This window comes from Rhipicephalus microplus, chromosome X (assembly GCF_043290135.1).
Source record: "Rhipicephalus microplus isolate Deutch F79 chromosome X, USDA_Rmic, whole genome shotgun sequence".
NCBI lineage: Eukaryota > Metazoa > Arthropoda > Arachnida > Ixodida > Ixodidae > Rhipicephalus > Rhipicephalus microplus.
In genome coordinates, this window is record NC_134710.1 from 163,735,859 (window position 1) to 163,747,956 (window position 12,098).

At 42.9% G+C, this 12,098-nt stretch overlaps 1 protein-coding gene across 2 annotated transcripts in view; it reads left to right on the top strand.

Moving 5' to 3' along the window:
* Positions 1 to 12,098, top strand: part of c11.1 (maestro heat like repeat family protein c11.1) — a 235,084-nt gene that overhangs the window by 177,016 nt on the left and 45,970 nt on the right. The window contains exon 32 of one of the 2 annotated variants that reach the window (XM_037428500.2): positions 10,252 to 10,440. In XM_037428500.2, the coding sequence (XP_037284397.2) occupies positions 10,252 to 10,440 (189 nt within the window). Of the gene's footprint in view, positions 1 to 104; positions 301 to 10,251; positions 10,441 to 12,098 lie in introns of those variants that run through there. The other variant, XM_075878112.1, reaches the window with a different exon arrangement.

The following is a 12,098-nucleotide window of genomic DNA, read 5'->3' on the forward strand; positions in this document are numbered from 1 at the left end:
GGCTTGCGGTAGCCATTATTCTGGATTTTTGTATGTGATCTCTAACCCTTAATTTTATCATGTGCTCATTTATTTTTTCTGCTCATGGCATTTTAACCTGGAAGCATGGATTAGGGGAACTGCGGACAGTAGGGGTAAGTTGTTTTGCGGTGCTTACGGCTAAGCAGCCCTGTTTCACCTGTAGCACGCTTGCCACCCTGCGCATTATGGCTGTATTTTGCTTTGTGTTGTGACAGCAGCTGCAAGCATTGAATGCTTTACACGTTCTAGTACTCACTAATATTCAGCACTGTTTTTGCTATTCTACACTTAAAATTTATTATTAAAACAACATACTCTTACTCTCTCATAGTGCTTGCTCATCTTCCACTCTGTTTACAAAGTGTTACGCTGTATACTACCTTTTCAAATCCATATCCAGTGCACTTTGTGCCTAGTATGTTAAGAGCTTACCTTGTATTCCTAATAATGGTTGTGTTCATGTTAGCTGGAGTACTTGTCTCTACATTTCTCTCAATAGTCATACCAAATATTGTCCCTTGCCTTTGAGGCGTTCATATTCATTTTCCTCCATGATGACAATTTTGGGATAATTCATATGCTGTTTTATCAAAATGTTGTCTGTTTGTTGGTTTGCTTGCCTTTTTGTTTGTGTTATTATGGCATGTATGCTGAGTAATGCATGGTGCTATAGAAAAGCTATATGGTAGCACATTTTTAGGCTGGAACATTGCTAGTCTAGCACATTTTTGTTGTTAATAGCATTGTTGTTTTTGTGTAGTTTATTCATTTATAGAATCCAAAATTTGAAATTTGCCAGAATAGGCTGTTTCATGGGTTCTTTGAAGTTTCTTTTTTTTTTGTAATAAATTACCCCAATTTTTTTGTGCGTGTGGGTATGCATGTGAAGTCAGTGAGATGAAAAAGTGTACGCTAATGTCTTATGCATATGTAGTCATGTTGTTTAATGTATTGTCCGCTAATTGAAAGGGGCCCAGCAACACATCTTCAAGAAACCATCAGATTGCTTCACTGAAGGAGTTCATTGCTTTAAAACGTTGACCACCACAAAAAAGTGTTACCGTATTTACTCGATTCTACCGCGCCCTTGATTGTAACGTGCACCCGATTTCCACCACGAAAAAAAAAAAAAAAACGCTAGACATCAATTGCAACGCGCACCCATTTTTCTTGCTGGCCCGCACGATCACACCACTCGAAAAAACGACTCCTTTCGGGAGCGTCTTCTATTTAAATATGAGGTACGGGCGAAGCTTGTGCCCATCTGACGAGTAACAGAGCATTGCCGTCACTGTAGTTTTACCGTGGACCGATGTCAGCACGCGAACTTGCTTCGCCCCCTTCTTCTCGACGGTTGTGGTGCCAGGCATGTCGAAGTAAAGAGGCGTCTGATCGGCATTCCCGATTTGCCCAAGCAGGTAGCCGTTGTTGCGCCGCAAGTTTAGGACGAACCTCTGAAAACTGTGAAGCTTTTCATCGTACTTTTCCGCAAAACTTTTCGCATATGCATGTTCCCCTTCGGAGAGAAAAGCCTTTCCTCTTCATAAAGTTAGTTAGCCAGCACCTGCTCGCTTTAAACTGGCTCCGCATTAGACCGTTTTCTAAGACTAATTGCATAGCCCGCACTTGGAGCAGTTCTGTCGTCACGGGCCGCTGTGCCCCTCGCTGCTCAAGCATATACTCGCTGAGCAGCTCTTTAATTTGCGGAAACCGACCCTGCTGTGGTCCACTGAAGCCTTTGCGTGAAGCTTTGCTGTTGACAATCTTCTGCTTTTGTTTCCGCCGGTCCCGCACGCACGTTTCGGGAACTCCGAACGACCGCGATGTGGCCCGATTTCCGTCCGTTTCTGCACACGTGATGACTTTTCTTTTAAAAGCGGCATCGTGGTGCACTCAAGTTTTTGGAGTCGGCCCTTCCACACCGTCGATGCTAATGCACTACTAGATGACGAACTCCTCAGCACACGTACGAAGTGCCGCACATGGGAAACACACAGGCAGAAATGGCCGACGCGCCATGCCGACGCACGTAGGGGGCGGCCATTTTGGATTTGCCGATGGCAATAGATTGACCGTAATTTTTTTGTTCGTACTCGATTCTAACGCGCATGCGATTTATGAACTCGCTTAACCGGAAAAAAGGTGCGCGTTAGATTCGAGTAATTACGGTAGTCTGTCAAGTACTAGTGGAGTTGGAGATTTGTTACATGCTGTAACTGCTTTCTCTTTTCTCATTCTGATGAGCATGCTAGAAGCTAAGAAGGGAGGGATGGCATGGGAGAACGAAGTTACGTCACATGCTCGTCAAGACCTTGTGCACATTTTTTTTTCCTTTGAACATGCAACTTATTTTCAGTGTTATTGCATGAGCCCATGTGGCGGCCTCACGTGGTGACTACGGCAATCGTGCAGCTCGTGATGCTCAAATAAGCCAATGGCCGTGAGTTTGAGTATATGTAGCACGGTGATGTGGGTGTGTGGCATCATTTGTGGAAAAAAAAAGGGGAGTGGTTTCTAGCTTACTTTGATAATAATTGTGGATTCCAGGCTGCGGGCTGCACTATAATTTTTGGCTTGCGTGTTCTCGGGAGTCGGGACTACCAATCGGCAGCTTTTTCTGGCTATGCTAAAAAAGTGCTGCAGGGCTCCTTTAAAATTTGATTTTACGAATGGGCATTTTTGATTCTGTTGCATTGTTTGCCCATAGAGGGGATTTTTTGACAAATTTTTGGTAGCATCGTGCACACACTTACAGTACAGTGTATTAGAATTGGGGTAGTGGGCTCAGACACATGCGCCGCCTGAGGCACCTCATGATGCTTGCAAGTGATGGCACCACAAACATTTCTTTTTGAAAGGCAATGTAGTTTTTAAAGTTTTGTGCCTATGCTAAGCGGGCGTTGCGGGTTATTTCAGCGTACTGTGTTATAATAAAGCAGTTCCTACTATCTATATGGTTAGAATTATGTCCATTCAAATTTCTCGTTAAGAATGCTGCCGCTATCATTGCAGTGCTGTATCGAAAGGTGTCGACTGTCTCCCCGAAAGCCGCAATTAGGTGATGGCTCATCGCCAAAGTAATAAGGTTATCATTCAGAAGAGCGCCATGTTTGCACCAGCTTATGCATAATTCTATTGGGCATTTTTTAATGTTGTACGCGCCTTGAATGCAGGCTCAATGCCTACCAGGGTGTGGCGGTGACCATAGCCCAAGCTAAAGTAAAGTCGTGAAAAGCAGTGCTCTTACCGCGTAATAAAATATTTTACATGCACGTGAACATGTATGTTGTTAGGAAAACAATAAAATTTATCCTAACATCTGTTTCATTTGTCGGGAAATACTACCTTGAAATTTCAAACAAGCACAACTCCAGATTTTTATATGAAAATTCGAGCACAGTTTTTTTGTGGGCAGGTGAATGGTCTTATGTAAATATATTTTATTTTCAGGTTTGACTTCTAGGTGCAATTTACTAAGGAAAGCACTTTCATAAAAATCACATATCCACCAACTGTAATAATTCACTCTAGAACTGTTGAGAATCGAGAAATATTATAAACTTATGTGTTTAAATATGTGCGGCCATACATAACATTACTACTCAACACGTTTACATAACATATTTACCTTCAATTTTTGTAGGAGGCTTTCTGCTTCTCTCTGTGAACACAAACGATATTGTTCAGCAAGTCTTCCTCACATACACATTTCGGAGTGGGCACTATGAGGCCTGTTGCAAACAAACATGACAACTTTTCCTGGTCCACTGTTGCTTCTTCGCATAGTGTCTAAGTGCAATGAAGCATGCACCTATTCAGGGAAACAGTGCTTTATCCAGCACTCGGAAAGTGTATTGAAGTACAATAAAAAGTTCAAATAATCCCGCACCTCATCTGACCTGGCTGCTCCTTGTCCTTCTTCGCTAGTGCAATATGTATCTCATTGATTTGGTGGCGATTGGCCATTCAGGTAATTTTCGGTGGACAGCGCATCTGTCGCGGTTCGACTTCTGTTGCTGCTGGTTCTTTGTCATCTTGACGCTTTCTTTTGATCCTGTGTTTGACAGTTATTGTGATGAAGTGCACGGGGAGATGTGAAAGGATTGTTGGAAGAGCTTCGATCTTCTGGCAGCGTTGTCCTTCTGCAAGGAATACATACCAGTTTTGCCATCACTTTTGTAGTCCCGGATTACAAAATGCAGCTCAAAATGCCATTCCTCTTCCACCGTTTCCTCCTTTATTCATCTTGAAAGATATTGAAAAGGGACGCTTTTAGCACGTCTTTCACACGTCTCTAACCAGTCCGGCACTGCGATGCGAAACGGTGATTTTTCTGCTCAGTAGGGATAATCACTTCGCATGCCTGAGCATGAGCACGTTAGCAGAAAATGAATATCGTGGCAGTTGATGCAATCCACAAGACCCCTCAATAACAACAAAAACCAGTTGACTTACAGCCTTGTCTAGCATGTGCTCTGCAAGAGAGCGGCAGCGGCAGGAGTAACGGAGTGCGCGACACTTCAAGAGGAAACTGCAGCAGTGCCCCTAGCAGCTTCAGAGCACCACATGCATAAGGCAGAAAGCACACTACTCCCTTCTAGTTTATTGGACTTCTACAGACTTTCACAGAGTTCCGCTTTAAGGGTGGTGAAGGTTCATTGCAGTGCCCCCCCTTCCCCTATTATAAGTCAACGTATGAGACTTCATGTGCACCCCCCCCCCCCCAAATGACTAGGGGGGCCAGCCACCTCCCCTACAAACCCCTTGTGCACACGCCTATGGAGACATGCTTAAATGTTGTGTTTATAGTTTACTAGTTTGATTTTTGCTCAGGTGTTAGAGGACCTCTTTATTAACTATACTTACTCAAAAATAATCTGCTATCATAAAGTTCCCTTAAGGTAAGCATGAAGGGACACAAAAGGGACTGATAACAAATATCAGTCACCCCCCCCCCCCCCCTTCCCACAGAAAATACTTTGAAGATTTAAACAAAAATGTTTAGAAGGATTTTTTTCTCATTTCCAGACTATTTTATTTGAATTTCTAGGGGTGCTGAGAACAGTGTCTAATCAAAATGATCATAAGCATAGCAAAATACTGAGAAAGAAACAAGTAAAAATTTTACAAAAACAAAGAAAATAAATTTTGTTAAACTAAAGAGAGCATCACCCTAGAGCTTTTTTATGAAGTCATACACATCACGCCACTGTTTAAGAAAGTGGAGCAAGGCACTTGCAGGATGCCATAAGGCATGCAGAGAAGGCCAACAGAACAAGGGGGTAAAGATAACCTTCAAAGTGGTTGGAATGGGTAGCTGGGTGGAGAGTAGGCATGTAGATGATATGCAAGTGGGACAGGTTCAGTGCAATAAGTGCAGGGCTACACCTAGCAGGCGATGCTACAAAATGGACAGGGATGACAAGAATACACTTATCAGACAAACTGTTCACAGTTTGCGTCTCTTTCTATGAGGTGCAACTCTCTTAAGAAATCATTTTTGATCTTTAAAAAAGGTACGCTGTCAAGAATACCTTCATTATGGCCTATAGTGAATGTGCTGTCAGCCTCACCCTGATATGAAGAGAGCCAATTGATTTTTTTTTTATCACCATGATTGTGTTTCTTATATTACATGAAGAGCACTTCTTCCTGGAGCGGTCGTATTTGCTCACGCCAGCGTTTTGTAGGTGTCCCGCAATATTGGATCCAAAAGAGTTGGCTGCCAGCCTTACTAAGTATAACACTGCAATTTTTTTGATATCACTTTCTTTGTATTGCATTCAACGTTCCGTCGTGTCGTTGCCAGAACTAATCGGCTAATCGCGAAAGCTACAAGCCAGTGAACTCGCGGCACGGCGCAAGACGAAAGCGTGTGACGACTTGACCTCCGAAGATTCATCGTCGCCGTGGTCTCGGAGAGTTTCCATCAGCGCCGAATCTGACATCAACTCGGTTGTGACACGGTTGTGCGCATCTAAAAATAAACAAGCAAAGCTGAACGTGGTTGGGGGCCACACCATGCGCGCAATCAAACCATGCATGTGCGCACGATGTCAAAAATGGAGAGCGAACAACACAGAGATAATGCAGAAAACTATTTGGCAAAGCGCCTTCCATATGTGCAGCGCGGCCCTGCATATATCAGGCTAACTAAAAGCGTGGCACTGCCAACGCAAATGTAGTTGTCTTCTTTTGTTTGGATGGGGGGAGGGGGGAGGCACATCTGCGCATGCGCCCGCGGCGGCAAGAACAGCGGCAACGCCAGCTCGTCGGGCACAGACCCAGTCTCAGTAGAGTAACTGTACATGTATATGCTATCGTAGATAGCATATACAATTACTCTAGGCTCAAGTTTGCGCAGCGTTGTTCGCCGCAGTCGCTCGGACGGGTCATGCTTGCTTGGTTTTCCCATTGCGTGCATAAAATGTGTTTCTTGGGGCTTTTTCCTCGCATTTTGCATGCTATGGGCGCCGCTGCTTCGTCATTCTGGAAAGCAGAAACACATTCCTGCTGCATTGTGAGCTGCTACAAAAGTTTAAGAATGACTAAGAGTTGAAAACTGCCTGTCGATTTTCATCATTTTCAATGCGAGCAGCATGAGAAGCAAGGACGTCAAGAGTGGATTCTATAGTCTTGTCACTTTAAAGAATTTTTGGTCGAGTACAGTATTACCAACTATTAACGGGGAGAAATGTGATGGCCGGACTCATATGAAAAAGAAGTGCGTTTGTAAACTGAAGGTGCAGCAAAAAATAGAGAACTGCTGTACATTTAGAGATTGGGCACTGGCTTTCCGAAACAACCGTTTGCTATGCGACAGTGGCAGAGCTTGCTAGCTTAGTACACTGCAGTTGAATTGTCATACCTTGAGCCCTTCAAGTGTTTTGTTCAGCTGAACTGTAGGCTTCTCGTTGCCGCTCGGTGTAAACAGATTTGATAATTTATCAGGCTAATGTGTTGTGATGGTAGGATCAAAGTCATGACTTTGATCTTCGCATACCCCAGCTGCGTTTCTATGGAAGCGAAATGTAGTGATGCTGTGTTTAGATTTAGGTGTACTAATGGCAGAGAGGGCGTCTTAGTTTTGAATATTTCAAGCATATGGTGGGATGACGCTCAATGTGAACAGAAGTGGCGCTCAGTGCGTGTGCGCTCTCTCTTCTTTATCGTCGTCGCGCCTTACACTTCAAATAGATTTAGGTGCACGGTAAAAAAAAAAAAAGCCAGGAGCCCGGAATAAATCTGTAAACTCGCACCGTGGCGTGCCTCCTAATGATAATATGGTTTTGGCTCGGAAAATTTTATATCCTTGCATGCACCTGAGTCACAGGAGATTTACAGCTGCCGCAATAAAAACGAGCTGAAAAAAAAAAACGCGGCTATAAAATTTTCGATAGTTTCGCAAAATATCACGTGAAGTTTTCAGGGGCAAATCTCTGCGTAACCAAAAACATGCTTAATCTAGTGGGTATTGTATAATACAGTATGAGGAAAGCCAAGTGAGCAGTCTAAACAACCAAAGCGACATTCAAATCGGTGAGCATGCTGTGTGATCAGGCATTATTATTATTTGAAATGAAACATGCGCTGCAGGAAACATGCATCGTAGAAGGGGGCATAAAATGCTTTCTTGTGTGCGCATCATTATGCTTCAAAGGAGCTGTAAAAAAATCCAAGGTGGCATTGAATTTATGATATGATGTTGTTAACATCTATTGAAAACCTCAGCAAAATGGAAACTCTAATCAAACTATGCACTGCGCATTACATTGGTGCCAGTTATTCAACAGAGCAGACGTAAGTTTAGGCTTTTTACACTGACCTCCTAATAAACTGAAAGCCGCATGACAAACTTGGCATCCAAACAATCAAAATCTGAACTCTATATACAAACGCACGCATAAGCGCGAGGGTGGTTTGCCGAGAGCTCCGAGAAGACTTGACTTCCGCAGCAAATACGCGTTTTACCGGTGACATACATATAGAATTAGCACCATCACCTCACTTTTAATGTCATAGAAATGCGGCTGTTCACCATCGACACACACGTAACACTCGCTCGAAGAAATCGTCTTTGATGACTTAATTTACTTAGTCCCGCAGGGGTTGTCAAAGAAGCGCTCTCGGTTCTGGTGCGATTCACACCGTAAAAATGTTTTTAAAATATTTTTGAACCTTCGAAGCAAGTCACAGGGGAGGGGCGACCAGACAACAGCATGTGCAGAGCATGCGAATGTGCTGAGGGAGCGCAGTCAGAAAGTGGGAGCGGGGGATCTGCGACTGGTTTTTGCTAGAAAGGGGGCGAAACGCGTGCGGCGCAGGGTCACTTGGTTGAGCGTAGGAGGTCGCTTCGTGCTTAGTCATTAGCGGTGCACCCGCGGAAGATGCATGCTCTTACGAAAATGGGGGAATCTGGGGCGAAATTCCGAGATCGTCCATGGGGAAAATTCGTTATATTAAGATTGTCTCCCACATTTACTTTGTTACATGGAGGTCGCAAATACATGTGCTTCTATTGATCAATGGTGGGGCATAGAAAAACTTCGTTATATCAAGAAATTCGTCATATGGAGATTCGTTTAAGCTAGTTTAATTTTATTATGGTGCCTGGAAAAGTCGAGAAAAAGTTATCTTGTAGTGGCTGGTATTTGGAGAGCCATGCAAAGTAATTAACTGGACTCATGAACACTATCGAACCTGAGCAACTGTACCCTTCTCTTGTGATGCAGTTAGAGCCATTCCAGTTAAGCATTGGCTATTTCTTGTCCTCAGTACAAGTAATTTATTTGCTGTCTGCTTTCTTCGTTTTGGAGCTCATGCCATGTGTCATTTGTGAAGCTTGTTCTTTGGGATTCAACACAGTGTTCTCCTGACCTGCAGATGCACGTGAGGATTTTCTCAATTATTGCTTCTATCTTGTCAACCCTACAGTATTCATCTGATAGTAGATGCTGCGTCACAGGAACATAATTTGCTGCATGTGCAGTCATCTCATTTAAATTTGCTGATCTAGAACTATCACTGGATGGAGTAGAAGACAGTGGTGGTTTCTGATTTGTCTTGATTGAGTTATGAATTAATGTTCTGACATATTTTTACAAATCACAATATTCAACTTAAATCTGCAGTAGTCTGGTGTTCTCACAGAAATTATTGATAAACCTACCGTATTCGTAATGTAGATATGAACAGCACAATATATACTTTTTTCCAGTCATTAACACACCTTTCAGCCAAAATAGTGCTGGTAGCAGTGCCCCATCTGTTATTTTTTTCTTCTTTTTCTGGAGCCCTCAAGGTAACCCTCTAAGGTTTGCACCTAACAGTAGGCTGGATTTCTTAAAAGAAAGGTAAAACATGTGAGCAACCACTTGACAGCTTGCCAGTACAGCCTCCATGACTGGCATCCATAGGGTGTCGTGCAGGTCTGGTTTGCAACTTTCTAAAAGGGATGTAAAAGTGGGAGCCTTAAAATATACAGCATAAAGACAATGACTGTTTGTACGAATCTGTGGGCTTTTTATGGAGTGTAACAAAATGATATTTGGCTTGCATTGATGGAATATTGTCAATATATTATGGACATTTCCTTACTTCATTCAAATGGTGTTGTAACCCCCCTTTAACTGCTCTTCACTCGTGAAATTTCAAGCTTTTCAGCATTGCACCTCTGAAAAAGGATGCAGGTGCATTCGAAGATTTAGCATATTGAATAAGTGGCATTAAAGAGTTTGTCTTAAGGAGTGTAGTGTGTATACATTTGCTTTAAGCTTATATACAATAATTCGTCTTCTGTATATCCTTCTTGCTGTAAAAAGGCTATGCAAAATAAATTGATTTTATTTTATTTGAATCGCAGCATATGCCATCTTGTTACTATATTAGGTACTTGGTGTTGCATTGTATTTTAGGTTTCACATGGGATGTCTTGTGCATGCATGCCTGTAAACATGTGAAAAGCAAATATATTGGCTTTACCGCTTAAGCATAATAGCTTTGAGCTCCACAAACTCCAAATATAGCTGTAAAAGGTAAAATATAGTTCATTATTATTATGTTCAAGTGTTTAAGTCCAGTTAGAAACAAGAACAGAGTGCTTTATGTTAGTGCCGATTTTATTTTGTAGGCAACTGGTTTTCAGATGCAATCCTAGTATAATCACGGGAATTTGTTTTTTGCAGCCAGTGTGACTTGCACCTCAGTATGCTATTTTTGGGTTTTGTGCAGGTTCATCGTTACTCTAGCACAGTCTTGTCTGCCATGATCAGTGGTCTTGATGACAAAGATGACACAGAGCAGAAGATCATGCTGGAGGCTATCAATGGACTTGCCACACTTTTATGTCACGCCGATCAACATGATGTTGGAAGTTTCATCACAACTGTGGCTCTCCGGCTACGCCCAATGTTTGAAAAGGTGGCTTAATGTCATGCATTTTTTTATTTACTATAGCTGTTGCATGTACTGGCTGTGTCAGTTGGTTAACTTCTATGCTCCACTTGACTCTCTCTTCATTTCTATCTAGCCACATGATACATGCTACTGTTACACAGCAGACATTCCAAAAGGGAAACACATCAGATGGTCTGTGACATTAAAGACATGCTACCAATATTTGACACCCAGCCAGCCGCACTAACTAACCTGTTTTGTGCAGCATAGCATGGAACATGATGCTTGACAATTGAATACCAGTCTTGGAGGCCTGTTTTATATATTTACCTTGATATGCTGATGTTAGGTGAGCTTTTAGTGGAGTTCACCAACTGGTGCTTGTTGCAGGCAGTAAAATGAGGTCGTATTTTTTGTGGGGTTCTTAGGTGGAGTTTCAAGTTGAAGTAATTCATTTGCACTGATGCCACATATTGCGAGTTTTCTTTCCTTTTATGGCTTATAAGCATCTTTGTGATCATTTCTGCAAGTTGAATAAAAAGCAGTTACAAGGTACTGGTTGTGGAGCCTGATATGTAGAGACAAAGTTGGCAGACTCATTGCCTTTAGAACTTGACAAAAGTAGCAGTGCCACTGTGCCTGCCTGTATCCTGTATTATTTACAAGTCCATGCTCTATTTAATCTCGTAGCCTGTTGCTCATTACAGAAAAGCTCACCTTTGTTGTTTGACACATCATGCTAATGCCAATGCACCAACCACATGGCTAGTGCTCTTGGCATTGAGGAACTTAAGTAATATCTTTATGTAAACCAAGTGTCACGCACAGAGAAGTCAACTTTTTTTCAAACAAATGTCACAAACCAACAAACAAAGACCAATTGCAACACTAAACCTGAATTCTCACATTTCCAGGCATACAGCAGTTTCTCTCACATGTTTCAAAGCATTTCTAGCAATCTATTTTTGTTGCCTAACCAACACTTTGCAGTAGTGAACCTGCCTGTATCAAAACTGCACGGAGGCAACAATGACACACCCAAACCGTAAATAGTGTATGCCAATTTCAAACAACTGTAATGAAGAAGTAGTGGGTCATGAAAAGCTCAGAAAACACATCGTCAGCGCTAAGCACGAGGCACTCTGCTGGGACGTTGTTGCTGCTTTCGCTGGCTAGGCCTACCCTCCTATCTGGTCTCAAATAGCAGTTGTGGCTGTCTCAATTCTTTATTATATTTGGTGGAGGTGCTGGGTCTCATCGCAATCCTGGAGTTGCCAAGCCGGACTCGACCTGCCGTCATGACCACTGCATCTGCCACAAGTCCTCCATCTATGGCTCCCCAGGCCATTGTGTGCTCCGGCACGGTCCATCAGCGGGACCCTCCTATATTCAGCGGCACTGACGATCACGACATGGACGACTGGCTGGCTACTTAGGAACTCGTGAGTGTCTTGAACAAATGGAACGAAGCCACGAGACAGGCCACCGTTGGCATATACCTTAGTGACATTGCCCACTTATGGCTTCGGAACCATGAAACTGATATTCCAACCTGGACAGCATTCAAGACCAAGTTCAGCGAAGTCTTTGGTTGTCCTGCTGTCCACAAACTTCGTGCAGAGCAGCGCCTTCAGTCAAGATCTGAACTGCTTGGTGAGAATTACACCAGTTACATAGAGGAC